The sequence below is a fragment of the Erithacus rubecula genome (assembly GCF_903797595.1).
Source record: "Erithacus rubecula genome assembly, chromosome: 11".
In the NCBI taxonomy this organism is placed as follows: Eukaryota; Metazoa; Chordata; class Aves; order Passeriformes; family Muscicapidae; genus Erithacus; species Erithacus rubecula.
In genome coordinates, this window is record NC_136663.1 from 18,935,176 (window position 1) to 18,953,028 (window position 17,853).

Genomic DNA, 17,853 nt, shown 5'->3' on the forward strand with positions numbered 1-17,853 from the left:
CAGGCGCGGGGGCGGCCCCGCCGAGCTGCGGCTGCGTGGGGAGGAGGCTGTGCCCGCGGGTTCGAGTCCCGGCGGAGCCGGCCTGGCTATGGCCGCGGCCCCCGAGCCGGCGGAGCCCGAGCCGTGCCCGGAGCCGCCCGTGCACCGGCTGAGCGTGGCGGAGCTCGAACGTGAGCTGGACTCTCGCAGCGAGCTGGTGCGTCCCGAACAGCCGCGGAGGCGGCACGGCCGGGCCGCGGGGGCTGCGCCTGCCCGGGCGCTTCCTCAGGGCCGAGAGAGGGGCGGTGGGTCCCTGAGACACGCGAGGGAGGGTCCGGCCCCGCACAGACGCCCGTGAGGGAGGGTCGGCGGCTCCCTTAACACGCCCATGAGGGGGAGTCGGTGCGTGCTTCACACAGGCACCTCTGAGGGAGGGTCCCAAGCTGATCCGTGCCAGTTCCAGTGTGGTGACATGGGTCACTGTCACTATCATTTACGTAAATTACACGTGCTTCACCATATATAGGAAAAAAAACACAACGACCCCCGAAGTTCTCTGTGGCGTGTGCCTGATGTAGCAGGTACAGAGTCAGTCATTTAATTTCTCTATTGCTGCATAACCCATTGTAGTGCAATACCATGTTTATTCTCAGAACATCAAAAGTATTATGTGACTGTTTCTGGAAGTAAGTCTCGGCCTCCAAGAAGGAAATAGTTTCCTCACTCAACCAGGTGAAACCGTGTGTGACCCTGCCCTCGGAGCTCTGGCCGGCCTTTCCTGAGAGGCGTGTGTGCACAGCTGCCTTTTATGTGGCTTTAATTATGGTTTGGAAGGCAGAGTAGGCAACCTAAACTCAGGCTGTGGTTTCTTATGTACAGATTGATGACAAAGAATTCGACATTCCTCAAGTTGATACCCCTCCAACGCTGGAGAGCATCCTAAATGAGGTGAGTGAAACATCTGATGGGGAGAGGTCAGGTGAGGCAGCACATGCTCCTCTTCCTCTACTCTTAGTGTGTTTTTCTTGGAAAACAAAGCTGTAGAGCTTCATGGTTTCCTGTTGCTGATAGCTAGCAAGTGCATACTCAGCGGAATAATTCCTCTACAGTGTGTGATATGGAATTTTATTGGTTTGGGGTTTTTTTCTGATTAAAATATCCACAGCTGCAGCATAAGAGGTTTTCATCAAGTCCAAGCACGTTCATCTGTAGATCTGGAGAGTCACCTGAAGTCTAGACAGCCCATTAAAGGTCAAAGTTGCCAAAAAGCTTTTTTTAGCTAGAAGTAATTGCAGAGTATTCAGAGTAGTTCTGAAGCTGTGGGACAAGATGAGACCTAGATTCTTCCTAGCTTCATTTGTGTTGTTCCTTTCACAAATGTAGCTCTCTGGCAGGAGCAGTGAATGATCTCAACATTTGATGTTACCTGTGATACCTGGCAGGGGAGATCTGTCTCACTTGTATCCAACTCAATGTATTCTACAGGAGCTGTGTGAGTGCACAATCCTCAGAAATGCAAAGAAGGGCATGTAGGTAAAGATAAACTCCAAGAAAACAAGCTTTTTAACAAAACTAGAGGATCAGTGGCTGGATTGCTAGGAAGCTAGTGTGATGGGGAATGGAGCCTGGCAGGGTTGCAGTTCTTTTAAAAACCTGCTTTAAGAACATAGGTATAAGGTGTCCCAAACAGAGGCAGTCTAGAAACTATTGGAGTAGTAGGAGTAGGTCCTGTTTCTACTGATGACCCAAATTTACTAAACTTCTACTACTCAGGGCATCTTAAACTGTAAGGATGTGCAGTGACATCCATGTCAGAGTAGATTCCAAGTCTTAAACCTGGCATGTAATAATGAAGAAAATCTAGTTCAGTGCAGACAAAGCCTTACTGCAGTATCTCAGTAAATGTAGGATGGGAACGACTGGCAAAACATCTTCTGAAAAGGATTTTGGCAGACACAAACCTGTCTGAGCCAAAAAGACAAACAGCTGCAGTTTGGAAAGAGATACTTAATGAGCACAGGACTCCAGGTGTAAGTGAAATGAGGGGCAGCTGCTCTGCTCCCTGCATGTTTGGCATCAGCTGGGGGGTTGTGTTTGTCCCTCTGGCTTTGTGCTAGGAGACCAACAGGAGCCACACTGGTTTTACAGCACATCAGGGAGAATGGCTTTTTGAAAAACTGTAATAAAAAATTCCAGGCTAAGACTGAAAGGAGAGAGAGATTGCAAATAGAAGAGCTGAGAAAATCAACTCCTATGGCAGCTGGAGGGACTTCTGGGCTTTTAGTGCTACTTGGTGAAGTGCTGGAGTAGATGATAATTTTAGGCCTTCTCTTGGCAATTTGGAGACTTGGAAACATCTCTGTTAAAGGTCAATTAAAGTTTTCATGGATATTTGGGGAAGAAAGGGTAGTTGACTTGTTCTCCAGCACACTTCTGTGATTTTTATGAGTTCTGGAAACTGGGTCTTCCACAGAATCAGCCCAGTAAGGTAATAAATAGTTCTGGCTTTTAAATATGAGGCTTTTTTGTCCTTTCCTTCATTTCCCTGCTGAATTGATGCTGCTTTGCTAATGTTTCAGTTATGCTGTTGTGCATTTTGAACATATAGCAAGCTGTTCTGATTCTCACCCTCCAGACTGATGATGAAGAAGAGTCTTTCATTTTGGAGGATCCCTTTCTCTTGAACATTGATAACACGGATACACACTCCTACGACACCTCTTCTGTGGCCAGCTCTGACAGTGGGGACAGGACACACCTGAAAAGGTACTGCAACCTCATGCCCTGGGAGGTCAAACCATTTGTGAAGGGGTACTGCTTACATCCCTTTGAAACAAATCCTCCTTTTTTCACAAAGCACTGTTATTCCTCCAGGACCATGTAGGCAAAGATGAGATGTGCACTGAGGGTTGGCCTGTTTGATCAATAATGGCATTTTATGGCAGGTGGATTATTTAAATTTCTCCCAACTTTAATGGAATCTTTTAATCACTGAATCATGATGACTCTAAAGAAAATGTTTCAGAGGGGTGTCCGACCTAGTCTGCCAGCAGCTGGTGGTTATTTGTAAAAGGCAACTGCTGTCACCTCTGTGAGTGGGCTGCTAATGTTGACATCTAAGATGTGATCATTAGCTCTAATACTGCTGATGTGTTGTTAATTACTCAATTGGTGGCCTGAGCCACTCCCATGGCTGCCTTGTGTGCCATGAGCAGTTGCACAGGATAGAAACACTCTGAAGTCTAATGGTTTGTCGGCATGTAGTGGTGTACAGACTCTGTCCCTTCTTTTTTCAAATAAGAGTTTTGTAACTGAGAGAAATGGTATCTGGAGTGGCTTAAACTTCTTCCAGTACAGAGTATGCAGAAAAACCTGGAGGTGTTCCTGTCCCTTTGGGTAAGGCTGGTTGCCCAGGTTATGGGTCCTTAGCCATAATACCAGCTACTAACAAAGTGTTTGATGAACCTCTTTGGGAGCTGCTTGCTTGTGCAGCTCTGGAAAGAGAAGAACCCAATGTTTCTCTGGTAGTTTTGGGAATTTGTCTCTCTGGTGATGTGAGCTTGGCAACAAAATTGCAGTTTTGCTGGGGAATTTCCCTGTCCTGGCTGCTAGAGTTTACCAGTGCTGTTTTGAAATAACTGCTCCTGCACTAGTTAGTTTTTAATGACATTTTCTCCATGAAAGAAGCACTTAAGCTTTCATACTAGGTGAGCTGTGTATTTATCAAAGGCTGTTCTTTACCATACACCCAGTTTCCCTAGGGGGCTGTATTCTGCTAATGAGCCTTTTCCATCTGTGCATTTTCTTGAGATACCTTTACAGGCTTAAACCATCACTGAAAGAGCTGAAGTGTTGCTTTCAGCACTTATTAGTGAATTCGAAGACTTACAGATATGTGCTTGAAACTGACTATTTGTTTGAAGAACTATGTTTTTTTACTGCAGGAGATGAATTAAAACCAAACTGTGTGCAGGCACAGCAGGTCAGAGCAGGCTTTGCTGATTATCTCATGTCTTAGCTCATTCTGTGGCCCCAAGAAGAAGAAGAATGCAACTGCATGAGTTACAGGTGTATGCAGAATTTACCTGCTGGCTTAGCTGTGGGATAGGCAAAGTTCCAATCTTTTATTCTTCTCTAATGCTTTTTGGTTTGTTTCTGAATTCTTTAGGAAGAAAAAACTCCCAGATTCTCTCTCACTCCATGGATCAGTGATACGGCTCTCACTCCTGAAAGGAATTTCTGCTCAAATAGTGTCTGCAGCAGTAAGTGTCATCTTCTGGGCACCTCCACTAAAAAAAAATGGAAATTATTTTGGTGTTTGTGGGGTTGTGTGTGTGTGTGATTGTCTGGCCTTACTATTAGTTCTGTGTAACAACATGTAAGGAGCATAAACTATTAACCAGTTCTCCCTAGGCAGCAGTGAATCAGGGCTTAGCTGCCTTGCTGCAGCAGTGGTGTGGTGGGTCACTTTTAGCACTGGTTTGTGTTGTTGGATGTTCATGAAACTTGGTGGGAGATGTTCATATGACATGCAAGTGTGCTCAAAGATGCTGGAACTGGGTTTGCTCAACACCTGCAATAGGCATATAGCTCTTTGAGAAGAGCATAGTAACTTTCACATGGAATTACAGGATATTCTGCTTCCTCTATTCTGAGCATTCCTACCCAATGGGTTCCTCAGCTCTCTTTGCCCTGGTGGGGCCATTAAAATGCAGCTGGTGTTGATTTTTCTGTGTGCTGTAGTTGTTTTAATTATTAGACATGCACAGTCTGGCAGTTATGTCTCTCACTCATGTGTTCTCCTGTTTCCCCAGGACAAAGTGGATGCTGGCTTGCCCACTGCAATTGTAAGTACTCTCACAATTTTCAAGGACTGTATATTTAGTTTTCGTGCCAATTTATTAAAGCAGCAATTTAAGACAGCTGATAAATGCATATTCCTTGACTTTTCAAGTGTGAGGAGTGAGAGGAGCAGCATGAAGGCTCTCTGAGGGCAGAGTCCAGCCTTCCTTCCCTGCCCAGCTCCCCCTCTGCTGAGCAAGCCCCACACCTTCCCTTTTTTATATCATCACCAGGGCTTCTTAGCTGAGCACCTGACTTGTCCCCTTCTGTTGAGCACACTGAATTTCCCTCAGTGTTTCTTCTTTGCCAGTTATTGCTTTGACTCCTAACAATTTTTTAATAGAAATTCAAACTGGAGTGCTCCAAATGATGGATTCAAAATCTGTCTCTCTGTGTGAACTATTAACTAAAAGGCTGTGTGAAGGATACTCCTTCTTAGCAATTTGCATCGAAATTGTTGAAGTCAAGCAAGCTAATCATGTCTAAATATGTCAGAAATTAAACTGCCTGTAGTAAAATGAGAAGAGAAACATTTTAATGAGGTGAAATACAGTCAATATTTGTTTTACCCTTGTGAAGTGAGTTTTAATGTTCTACAAAGGAACTAAACATGTGCTCAGTCACTTTCACTGTACTGATAGCAGCCCATAAGAAAATGTTTTTATTTAAGTAAGAAAAGGAAAAAGTCACTTCTAAGGCAAAAGGCTGCGCATGAAGTTTGAAACATGCTGTGACTGATCAGTACATGGAATAAAAACCTGTACTTACACATCCACACAGTAAGGCATTTGAATTTTGCTAATCTTAGACTTGTTAAGAAATAAAAAGTAGAACAAGATGAATACATCTACAGCATTATGTGATTTGTATTAAGTTTTATTTCATTGAGTACAGGTTTGCAGGTGCAGTAGGATCTTGGAGGATATGTTTAACAGGATTTGTTTAGCACCCCATGGAAAGAAATTGGAGTCTCTGGCTTGCTATGGACTGCTCTTCAGGAGACCAGCACTGGCCAGGGTTTTAGAAGAGCTCAGATGTGGAAGTAGCAGCTGATTTAGGATAAAATCCCAAGTATTTATTACTCAGCAGCTACACCAAGAGAATGAGACTGACTTTAGAGAGATTAAATTTTGCTGTGGGTACCACTCTGAGCATTTGAATTTCAAACAGCGGAGGAAAAAGCAGCCCTCTGATCTTGAGATAATCTGTGTGACAATTGTTCAGGTGTAGTAGCTGTCTGTCTTCATGTAGGAATTCTGCTTGCCAGTTCAAAATTGAAAAAGTTACAACCTTTGAAATCTTCCCCTTTTGGCAAACTTTGCTTGATAAGTGGTGGATTTGTGAATGATGATTCTTCTGTTTTCAATCTTCTGTATGACTCTTTCAGGCAGCATCAAATCTGATAGCAGTGGGGACTTCCCATGGGTTAGCCCTGATATTTGGTAAGTTAAAAATAAAGTTTGAAGGTTTTTTTTGCATTTTAATGATCTTTAACAAGTGCAAACACAAGCCAGAACAAGCCACCAGCCTTATTTTTAACTGCAGGCTGGGTTTCTTCTAAGATGTTGTTTGTGCTAAATGTGTTTTTCTTTCAATCAAGAACTGAGGCAGAAGTAATATTTGTCATCCTTATTCATGTTTCTTCTGCATTGTTGGGGTTTGGCACTTTGATATTGAGAAGTTTAGCCACATGGGAATTGTCTAAAGAGCCTCTTCTGTGATTGCAAGAAAATACTCTCTATTCATGTGAAGGAGACCACAGCCTGTATACAACCATCATCAGTAATAATCTTCTGCCCTATATACAAGTAGGTGTCAGCTTTATGGAAGTTGTGTTCCCTGGGAAGTGAGGCTTCTGACCCCTGGCTGCCTGCAGACCTGTGCCATGGGTGTGTCCTTCCCTGCTCTTCCCCTGCACCAGGCAGGCACTTCTGGGTCCCTTCATTCTGTCATTCTGTTCTTCCTCCTTCCACCAAACTTTCTTACAAGGTTTTCTGAGCTTGTCCCTCTGTTTGCCCATCTTACCAGTTGGGCCAGAACAGCTCTTAAGCTGTTCCCAGTCACATTCAAGTTTTGTGCCCTTTGTCTATATAGCACCCAGTTCTTATCCAGTTTAAAAATTTCAGTGTATTTATTGAGGCTGATTGAAGTTCTTGGAGACCAAAAGTTACATAGGACAGGGTACTCCAGAGAGATGGGAAAGACTGTGACAGTGCAAGATTCACCTTCCTGGGTATTTTAGACATTAAACTATTTGATGCCATTTGCTTAATCCAGTATTGAAACAATTCTACTCCCTGAAGGAAAAGTGGATTGAAGTGAGCCTCAGAGCCCTCCCAAAGGTGCTGGGTGAGGGACAGTGGACCAAGCTGCACTGAGGGGAGCTCTGGTGAAGATTTTCATCCTGAGTGTGTTGAAGCATTAGATAAAAGTTGAGACAGGTTGTGCAGTCTCTCTGCTTGGGGGATATTCAAAATTCAGCAAGTCCCTGAGATGGCTGGTCTCTTTGACCTTGCTTGAAGCAACAGGGCCAGAGATCTCTATGCACAGCTCCCTTACAGCTGAAGTTACAACATGAGTCTGTGGTGTAATTTAAAAGAGATGAGGAATGGAAGTACAGTGTCCACTTTTGTTTCAGGATGCTTCCTGGACATTTATTCTCTGCTGAATTCCTTCAGTTCTGTAACTAGAACTTGGGCATTGTCCCCAATGCTCTCAGATCTATATAAAGAGAGAAATCCTGGCAGGATTGGGCTCCAGGAGCTTTGTTGTGTGCAAAGAGAGGATTGGAGATCTGGCTTGGGTTTATTCTGAAATTTAAACCAAGACTAAATTTCTGTAGACCAGTCAATATCTGTACTTTTTTTTTTACTAGATGTGTAAATTCACTCCTTCCTTTTATATTGATTTCTGGCTTTTTCTCTCCTGTTTTGGCCCTTTCTGTGTGGACTGAAAGGCAAAGGTACAGTACCACTGCTGTGTGCATGTCTCTGCATGACCAGCCCCTGTGCTGCCCAGGTTGCATGTTACCTGTGCCAGGATTTCAGGGGCAGCTCAGCCCTGCAGGAGCCACTCGGTGGCTGATGGTGCTGGGAACTGCTTAGTGGGTGCATGTGCACAGCACACTCCTAAATTCTCTAGGCAGGGAAAGTAGAGCAGCAGGTAAATGTGGTTTTTATAACATCCTAGGGCAGGTCCATAACTGTTTGTAAAAGTGTTATTTCAGGACAGGACAAGGCTCTTTCATGACATCACTGTCCACCCAGAGCATTTCCTGGCCCTTTAGCTAATAAAATTAGTAGTGTATCAGTAATTCTACAGAAGATCAACAGGTTTTTCAAACAGAGGAAAATCAGGGCATAAGGAGAGGATCTTGATGAAAACTTGATGATCTGAGCAGTATCAACTTCTGCAGTGCTATGCTCATATCTTTGGTTTGAAAAATTAGTTCTTTCACATTCACAAACTTGTCTTTATTCTGTATGTGCAGAATTGTATTTAAGCACTGTCTCGTTTTGACTTCAGATTCTGAGAGCAACACAGTTACTGCCAGAAAATTTTCAGATGAATTGCCTTATGTAAATTGAAAAATTCAAAACATTTTTGGCAATTGATAGCCACCTTTGTTTCAAGCAATTGGCAAAAGCTTTTTATATTTAATCCTAAATGTGCCTTACTTGCAAGCTGGCAATACAATTCTGGAAAATCATCAGATCAGCTTTTTGTTTTTGTCTGGTTTTATTGCTTTGCTATCTTCTTAGTGGAAGTTCATTGATTTTCTGATTTTGCTTTGTCTTGGAAGCAATTTCATCCATATTAGAAGTTGAGGTTTTTTTAAAAAAATCTAATCTAATGGCTCTTATTGTGTGTGATCTTTTGACTGTCTGAAAACAAGAACAAGTACTGGATTGGTCATACAAATCACTTGATTTTGGGATACAATAGGGGTCTTGTTTGTATTGAATTGGCATTGCAGGTGAGGGAAAGAGAAAATAGCTTTTGAAATTTCCTGTGGGGATACATATAAAGATGTGAAACCTTTTCAGAGAAGGCTGTGGAAGATTCTCCTTTTTCATGCCTGAAAGGAAACAGATTGAGTCACTGACAGGCTTAGTCTGAAGTGGAAGGTACTTCCCTGGATGAAGAAGTTATTCACTTTTCATGTAAGGAGCTCTGGTATTCCCCTATTTTCAGACAGATTTTTATGGTTAGCAGGTAGTATTTTTGTAAATGAACTGCATTTCCAGGCCTGTGGAACAGGCGTTATTTGTTTGCATCTTGACATATTTGGAGAATATCACTCTGTCAAACTTGTTTTCCAGTGTAGCTCTGTTTTCTCTGAACTTCCATGGAAATATTTCATGATTCATCTTTTTTTTCCTTGTCCTGTTCTGATCTGTGTTGTGAACATCCCTGTTGCAGTGATGTCCAAGGTGTGTCCTAATAGCATGGCCAAAAATGCTACTAGTTTTCTCTTCACCCTGAGCAGTGCTTTAGAGTAATGCAGAGTTCAGCTGTTGCTCTTGCTGGTGTTTATTTCTGAACTCCACTCATGCTTCTTCATACAGGTGGGATTTGAAAGGTGAATCCCATCCATGCTGTGTCACAGCCAACACATTCCTAGCAGTGCTGCAGTTTGGAGAAACATGTTCCATGCCTTGGGTGCATCTTCCAGGGTGTTTCTGGTGCTCAGCTGTTTCCTTGATCCAGTCCTTTCCCTTCCTTGCTCTAGGTGAATCCTGCAGACAGTGTTATTGTGGTGTTTCTGATGTATTTCATATCCTTGTAGTCTTGATTCCAATAGCTCTCACAAAGCATCTTTTTCCAGTCCCTTGCTCAAAACCAGGACAAAAGTGGAGACAGGTGGAAAATGCAGCCCCTGAGCATTTTTCTTGGCTTTAGAGAGCAGTGCAGAGGGCACTCAGGCAGAGGGTTCTCATCCAAACTCATGAACAGCAGCATCTTGTAAAGCTCTTGTGAGTCTCATGGTGAAAGCCTCCAAGAACTTGGCACAGACAGAGGTGCCCATGGTTTGTGATGTGCAGGAGTGGACAGGGCCTGGCCCTGCAGCAGTGCAGTCCCTGTGGAGGCTCTGCAAGCAGTGGCATCTCCTTTGCAGCAGCCTGTGGCTCAGGGAGGGAGTTCCTTTGTAGAGTATGAGCTGAGTGCACCAGAACTCATTGGGTATTTTAGCTGTGCAGCTTGGAGACAAAAGTGCCTTTTCCTTCCAGCCTTCGGCCTTTAGCAGCAAAACCAAGGAGTAAAATTATAATGTAAGAATAAAATTATGATATAAAATTGCACTTACTAAAAGCTTCTGTTGAGGTTTTGTAGTTGATGTTCAAGTGCAGAAATACAAAGCTCAGAAGGTAAATAACTTTGTCATCTTTGTTGCTACATCTTAAGCACTGTTGCAGAATAATAAAAGGGAAGCTAGATACTGCTTTGATTTTTTTCTAATAGTTTCCTTTTCAGTATATAATACCTCGTCATTTCCATGTTTCTTGTTCCTGGTTTGTACTTTTAAAAATAATTTTTGTATTTCTTTGCAAGACAATGTCCTACTCTTTCTGTTCTAACATGAGCTCTCATCTTGTAAATCCCTTTTTAAAAGAACTTAACTGTAAGTCTGTGAATTGTTAATGTACCCCAGGTGAATTGTATGTGTAAATAATTTCATGATGTTGGTTTTAACCATTGCTCTTCCTTTGATTTTTTTACCAATGTTCTGCTCCAGATCAGAACCAGGCTCTCCGGCTCTGTCTGGGCAGCACCGCGGTTGGGGCCCAGTATGGGGCCATCTCTGCTCTCAGCATCAACAATGACTGTTCCAGGCTGCTCTGTGGCTTTGCAAAAGGACAGGTAATTCCCAAAATGAGTTGCTCTGGTGCTCTGTCCTGAGAGGTTACCTGGAGGTGCCAACAGCTCCAAGCCAAGCCCCCTCAGTCTGTAGCTGTGTGTTGGCTGGTTCGGTGCTCAGAAGCAGCACACACAGCGTGATGTGCCCAGAGCTCCTTGGACAGCCAATTCCTGCTGAATCAGGTTTCTGTGGAGGAAGTGAGTAATGCAGAATATAGCAAAGGGTTCTATTTATTGTGACATAATTCCTGTTAAACTGAAATGTGCAATGGCTCACTGGGACAAGCAGTTTTGTTTTTCTGGGTCACCCTCTGAGGTCTGTGCATGGTAATTAAAGCTGTTTTGTACTGCAGTGATGACTTGAAATTCTTGGATCTCATATGTAACCCCAAAATTAATTTTTGCTAATATTGTACTTTTGTGAGAGAAATAACATAGCTTTTGAATGTAGGAAAAAGGAGTTGAGTCTGTAGTTTTATGCTCTTCTCAGAACCAAAAGAGAGAAAGTAGTTCCCGAATAAAAGTAACAAGACTAAACCAAAATAGGTAGATGTTATCTTGGTAACATTTAGAGGAGTAGAAAGAGGTACTTTTCCAAAAAAAGCACAAAAAAGTATTTTTTCTTTTTGCATTCATTTCCTTCTGCCCCTTTCACCTTCATGGTAGGTAAGACACACACCTGTGCCTGTGGTAGGACTAAATGGCAACCTGCTGCAGGCCATGTGGAAATACTTAATCCATGCAGCACAGCAGCCAGTTTTAAATGACATTCAGATAAAACATTTTGGAGTAACAGCTCTGAAACATCTGGTGTAGAAGCATTGATTGATAATTTATAGGATCACATAAAGTACTGTTTCCCTTGAAAAAGTTTTATTTTGATTGTAATCTCACTTCTTCTGGGCAGTTATACAGTGAGTAATTAATACTCTTCAGTTATTCAGTGAGCAGTTTGGGACTTCCTGCTTCTTAGATGAGAAATTGCTTGAATTTAATATTGGGTACAAGCTAAGGTCTGTCCTCCTACTTGTCTGTTACACTGAGCAAGCTCAGGAGAAGAGGGAAAATGTTTATGGTAGCCATGCAGATAATTGAGTTATGTTCAGGGGTGTTAGCAGGGGTTTTTCACCTGTTCACTGGTTCTATGAGAGAGAAGTGCATTGGAGTTGTTGGGTGGTAACAAAATTCTCTTACCCTCTTTAATGCTCTTATCAGAGAGATAGCTGTGAGCTGAGGGAGATTGGGCAGGTGGGGAGAGCTGGCCAAAAGGACATGATTCAGAGTTGAGCTAACACATGGTGTCACCTCTAAGCAGACAAGTGAACTGCTTGAAGAAACAAACAAGAACAGATTTCAGGTCACTTTTTTTTTGATATAAAACCTCTACTAACCCAGGGTGAAAATGTCAGTGTAGGAATTGGTTGCTGTACTGTAATGCAGGAGGTGATAGGGAGAACCCCTTGACAGTGAATGTGTACTTGTACTGCTTGCAGATCACCATGTGGGATCTGGCCAGTGGGAAGCTGCTGCGATCAATAACAGATGCCCACCCTCCAGGAACAGCCATTTTGCACATCAAGGTAATAAACATTAAATGTACTACTTTTATCCCATTTGTGTTCAGTCAAATGTTGCGACTTTCCTTGTGCAGTACTTTTAGATTTTAGATAAGAGCAGCTACCCATGGCAATGGTATCCAGAGATGAGGAAAATGAGCAGAAATTCTATTTTAAAATGAAAATGAGTATACTCACATAATAGTTTGGGCTGTGTGTTATACTGTAACAAACAACAGTTGTTGTCTGTTATAACTCATCTCTCTGATGCCAAAATGTATGAAGAATTAGTTGCTAGAACACATTTCTCTAAAACTTAGTGTTTTGACCTGAATACATGACTTGCCAACTTTCAACTTAAAAGAATCTGAACTGTGGAATGTAGCTTCTGTAAGCAATTTTTCAGATGGCTTGTTGGGAATGTTTTGGGTTGATAGAGAAATCATCTCTGGCTTCTTGTTCAGCATAGTGTTATTGTCATACACAGAAAATGATATTTGAGTTTGTGCCTTGGTTTGTTTTGCATGGCCTCAGATGTTTGTGGGCTTAGAGATTCTGGATTTCAAACACCTCCAGAAGTTCCTCAGCCAAAGCTGTGATCCTTTATTGCCTGAATTATTTGGCATTATTAGAAGTTCTGGATGTTTCGGATTTGGTGTGTCTGTAACTGCAGCCCATCCACTTGTTCTGGCCCCAACCCATGGGCTTGAAGTTGAGAGCCCTTCTCGAGGCAGCTCAGATTTTGGTGTGCTGTAGTTCTGAGCTGCAGCATAAAGTACTGGGGCTTTGGTCCCAAAATCTGGCAACAGGGCTTGCTGGGGAAATGAATCCTTGCTTTTTGTGCACATCATAGTAATTGTCTCAACTTGGTATGTTAAAGGTGTCTTTCTGTAGGTGCATTGCTTACACTCTGTGTGTTGTTAGTACTACCATAGCATGTTTTTTATAATCCATTTTTTGGTATTTTATTTCTTAAGGCCATTTTAATCTCCTTTTCTGCTCAGTTTACAGATGATCCCACACTTGCGATTTGTAATGACAGCGGAGGCTCCGTGTTTGAATTGTCATTTAAGTAAGACAATGACTCTACCTAGAGAAAGTACAAGAAACCAATTCTGGGCCATTGTTTCTAAAACCTAGGAAGAAAAAACCCCATTGAAACCAATAAAGCTACTACCTGAATGCTGAAGGTGTAATTTAGGACTGCAGTGTAATTTCTTAGCTGAAGCAAGATGCCACGTGGCAGTGCAATAGCCAAAGAATAGCTTTAGTTGTTAATGTGTCACTGTATTGTCCAGAATTTGGCACTCCTTGTGGGCTCTTGGTAGTTCTCACAAAAGTGCTGCCTCTCTTTCCCCTTGGCTTATTAGTGAGAGCTGTTCTGCAGTAGCTGCTCATTTTATTCTTGGCCTCTTCAAGAGGAAGAAGGACAAGGAGGAAGTCAATCTGATCATGTCCAGGAATTTCCCAAACCTTATTGTCACATAAGATCTTAAGGAATTCTTGTCTGTATCTTAGCAGTTCTATGGAATTGCCTCCAATAACATGTCAGAAGTGATCCCTGAAGCTGTGCAAGGGACATTTTAGGAGGAGTGTTTATGAAGAATCACTCCTGGGGTTGTTGGTCTGCCACCAAGCTGATTTCTGTTCTTTACAGGAGGGTTATGGGAGTGAGGACATGCGAGTCTCGGTGTCTCTTCAGTGGCTCCAAGGGGGAAGTTTGCTGTATTGAGCCATTACATGCAAAGGTTGATTTGAGAGACCATCCTCTCACCCAGTATTCACTGCTGGCCATGGCCTCCCTCACTAAGGTAACTTGCTGCTTGCTGCAGGAGAGATCACAAAGGAGAAGTTCTCTGCTGTATACTCAGACATTTTATTTTGCCTTCTTGCTTTCCTTGAAGATCCTGGTTATCGGCCTGAAGCCATCTCTGAAAGTGTGGATGACCTTTCCCTATGGCCGTGTGAGTAATAAAACCAAACATAACTTTTTGAGTTATGGCTACAAACATTTTCTTAGAGGGGAGAAAATAAAGAGATGAATAGGTGTTTGGTACCACTTCCTTCCACAGCACTGTGGAATTGCAGTGATAAGCTGTGGGTAGAGATTGTGGCAAAGAGGAGGTAAGAAGGCTGCTTCCAGCCGTACTTTTGTGAAGATGCTCATTTTCTCAAATAAGCAGGAGGGAGTCTCTCAGCTTCTTGTCTTTTTTGCTGCAGTCTGGATACACCTACAGATGGGATGTTGATCTGATTATGGCTACAATCACCTTGGACTGGGGCCACTGTTTTCTTTTAGAATCATACAACAGACCCCTTAATTACAGGGGCAAGAACCAAGATAAATTTGAGCATTAAACAGTCTTCTAAACTCTTGGTAATTCACTTTCACTGGTCAATGATATAATTCCTCTTGGAAAAGCAGCTGGGAACAGATAGGTTGTATGAGGAGAATGGAGATAAGGGGGATATCAAGATGTAGTTTGTTGTAGTCTGTGTATCCATGTGGGATTGGATCTACCCTGAACAGCTCAGACACCAGTGGTGTTCTGTCTGAGTGCCCACTTTGCCAGGAATTTCCTTTGCAGCCACTGTTTGTACCAGGTACAGTCAGAAGTGAGAAGCAACTGATGAGCTACATGTCCTAGAGCTGAGGGTCTGCCTGGTGTGCTTTAACCACTGGCTGTGCTTTTTGTGTGACAGATGGACCCTTCGAGTGTCCCCCTGCTAGCATGGCACTTCGTGGCTGTGCAGAACTCAGTGAACCCCATGCTTGCCTTCTGTCGAGGAGATGTCGTGTACTTCCTTCTGGTGAGCCTGGGCTGTTCTGTGCTGCTTTCAGGTGGTCACATCTCATCCACACATTCAGGGATTGAGCATTTATTGCAGTGATAGTACAACAGCTGAGTATGTTTAGAACAGCTACAGCTTCCTGCTGGCTTGGGAAAACCAGCATGGGGGTCACAGCTCTTCAGCTGCAGTGGTGCCTTTGCCTGAAGGCATGAGATTTATCTGTTCCAGAAGTACTGATTTACAGACTGTTTCTACTGGAGGTACAAGTATGTGGATTGTTTTCAAGGAGAGCATGTGAAATTGAATTTGAGACACCATCTTAGTTTTTGCTTTAAAACATGAGTCTGGGAAAAAAGGGTATAAAACCCTAAGAAAAGAACTTTCAGTCCTGTTGGTGTAACTTGAGGGCATGGTGCTCATTGTCTTTAGATCTGCAGCAATTTTGCTGCAGATATGGTTGTTTGGAGACAATTTCATGCTGATTTCAGTATGAGAGCAATACCAACCTAGGCTTCTGAAAATCTGGCATTTTGGCTTTGGAATGCTAGGTTTGTTTCTTAACTCTGCCATCATGTTGGACCTTAAGCTTTGTTAAAGGACTCAGATGAGTCCTTTGTCTGGATTGAATCCTCTTTATAGTCTCTCATCTCTCCTGGTAAAATTGGGGAGAAGGAAAAGGGTGTGTGTTTAAACTTGTCTTGCTGAGAGGCTTGTTTGGGGGAGCTCGGATCCTGGAGTCACTGAGGTGCCCTGTGGGAACTGAGAGACTGAACAGAAGGAAGTCTTTGAGTCTGAGTCAACCTTGTTTGATTTCTCTTCTAGGTCAAGAGGGATGATAGTGGTGCAATACATGTCACAAAGCAGAGGCAGCTTCATCTGCACTATGATCTCATCAACTTTACTGTAAGTCTCAATACTACAGAATGGTTAATTTTTTTTTTTTTTGCACTGATTTTCTTGTAAATGTGTCTCAGTAGCCCTTAGTTCTGTGTTCCTGTATGTGCTCATCTGGTGATAACTAACTGAAAATGTCCTTATACTTGGGACTCTGTGGAAAACCAGCACACTGTGGTAACCACCTGTGAATGGGTGATGCAGCTGTCTTGTCTTTGACACCTCTGAATAGAAAGCGTGCTGGAGCATAAACAGTGTACCAAGAGGATTAGAGTTTTGGTGGCTTGCCATTTGTCTACAGCTATTTTCTGTGAAGATTCCATGTAATTTCTCTCCAGAAGAACCCTCCTTATCTCTGCCTTTGAAGTTATGCATGTGTGCAGTTGTGAAGTGGCCGTGTATAGTAACAAAGTGACTGGCTCTCCCAGAATTCCCAGTAGGGGTACTCAGGGCTATGGCCAGGAGCTGTTTCCTTGCATTGCTGAAATGTGGATTTGGTGCTTTTGCAGTGGATCAACTCGCGGACAGCGGTGCTGCTGGACAGTGTGGAGAAGCTGCACGTCATAGACCGGCAGACTCAGGAGGAGCTGGAGACCATCGAGATCTCTGAGGTTCAGCTGGTCTACAACAGCAGCCACTTCAAGTCTCTGGCCACAGGAGGCAATGTCAGCGAGGCCTTGGTAGGCACTGGTGGCTTGTTTGTGTTTGCAGCTGTGTTTAACATAGGCCCTAAGTGGAAGCCTGGAGGGAAAAAAGTCTTCTGGGCGCATCTCAGAAGTCAGACATGGTGGTGATGTGAGCAGCTAACATGTTTCCTTTTGTGCATTGAAGGTTGTAGGAGCTGCTCGTCCTTTACTAAGCTTTGGAATGCTCTGTCTAGGATAAAAGCTGATATGCTTTATTCTTTAAGAGGATTTTTTACTTAATACACTACAGGCTGGAGCACTGGTTACTGGCAGTCAAACTGCTGTTGTAGCAACTCTCACTTCAGTGGTTGTCTTCCCATCTGTGCCCTACACATTTGCTCTTGAGGAAGAGGTGAGAAGAAGCAGGTGCTAAGGAAAGGGCCTCCATAACCTTTTGGCACCTGAGGGTAGAGACAGAGCCCTATTTGATTGTGTCTTTGGATAGCCAGAGCTCAGCAGCGCTTGAAGCTGAGTTCACAAGCATGAGGGAGTGTGTATTTGGAAATATAAAAAAAAAAAAAAAATCAGTTTTACTTGCATGGGATTTTATTTTTTTTTTTCCCCTGTAGGCACTAGTTGGAGAAAAAGCTTGTTACCAATCCATCAGCAGCTGTGGTGGTCAGGTCTTTTACCTTGGAACTAAGGTAAGAGGGGGAATTTTTCAATAAAAATACAGGCTGTTCACTACTGATGGTAGCTCTTCTAGAAAAGGGTAGTTTGTCTTCTGTGGAGATATATATTGGGGAAAGGTTCTTTGTGCACTTATGTTGTGGGGTGAAACAAATGTGCAATAATTTGGTTTTAGCCAGGATATGGGCTGAGTAAGACAATGTCACAGTCACACAATATCCTGATTCATTTTGCTCCAGGATAAACTTAGCCTTACTTTACTGATATCTCCTCTATCCTAAGCTTCTCTGTCTCTGTTATAAATGTGCTAGGGAATAAACAGAAGAAAATAAGACAGCAGCTAAAACTGGGCTTCAATTTATACTGCTTGAGGGTTGCTTTATTTAGTCATCTGTGCTGGTGTGCTGTGGTGGGTCTGTGGGGGGCTACAGGCTGAATGAGCAACTGCCAGTAAATAACTTTTAGTTTCTTTTTTTTCTTTCCTAGTCTGTTCATGTCATGACACTGAGAAGCTGGAGAGAGGTAGGTTGAGAAGGAGACTGTACAGTTTAGGCTTGAATTGCTTAAATCTAGCTGAAAGGAGGGAGGGAGCATTTGTGAAGTGTTTTCTGGGC

At 43.0% G+C, this 17,853-nt stretch overlaps 1 protein-coding gene across 2 annotated transcripts in view; it reads left to right on the top strand.

Moving 5' to 3' along the window:
- Positions 1-13: 13 nt before the first annotated feature.
- VPS8 (VPS8 subunit of CORVET complex) overlaps positions 14-17,853 on the top strand; it is a 65,290-nt gene continuing 47,450 nt past the window's right edge. For both annotated transcript variants that reach the window (XM_079314807.1, XM_079314808.1), the window contains exons 1-16: positions 14-196; positions 859-927; positions 2,615-2,745; positions 4,148-4,241; positions 4,794-4,826; positions 6,209-6,263; positions 10,559-10,683; positions 12,174-12,260; positions 13,241-13,308; positions 13,894-14,047; positions 14,141-14,200; positions 14,940-15,047; positions 15,852-15,932; positions 16,433-16,603; positions 17,179-17,253; positions 17,726-17,761. In XM_079314807.1, the coding sequence (XP_079170933.1) occupies positions 89-196; positions 859-927; positions 2,615-2,745; positions 4,148-4,241; positions 4,794-4,826; positions 6,209-6,263; positions 10,559-10,683; positions 12,174-12,260; positions 13,241-13,308; positions 13,894-14,047; positions 14,141-14,200; positions 14,940-15,047; positions 15,852-15,932; positions 16,433-16,603; positions 17,179-17,253; positions 17,726-17,761 (1,455 nt within the window). In that variant the 5' untranslated portion in view covers positions 14-88. The remainder of the gene's footprint in view (positions 197-858; positions 928-2,614; positions 2,746-4,147; positions 4,242-4,793; positions 4,827-6,208; positions 6,264-10,558; positions 10,684-12,173; positions 12,261-13,240; positions 13,309-13,893; positions 14,048-14,140; positions 14,201-14,939; positions 15,048-15,851; positions 15,933-16,432; positions 16,604-17,178; positions 17,254-17,725; positions 17,762-17,853) is intronic.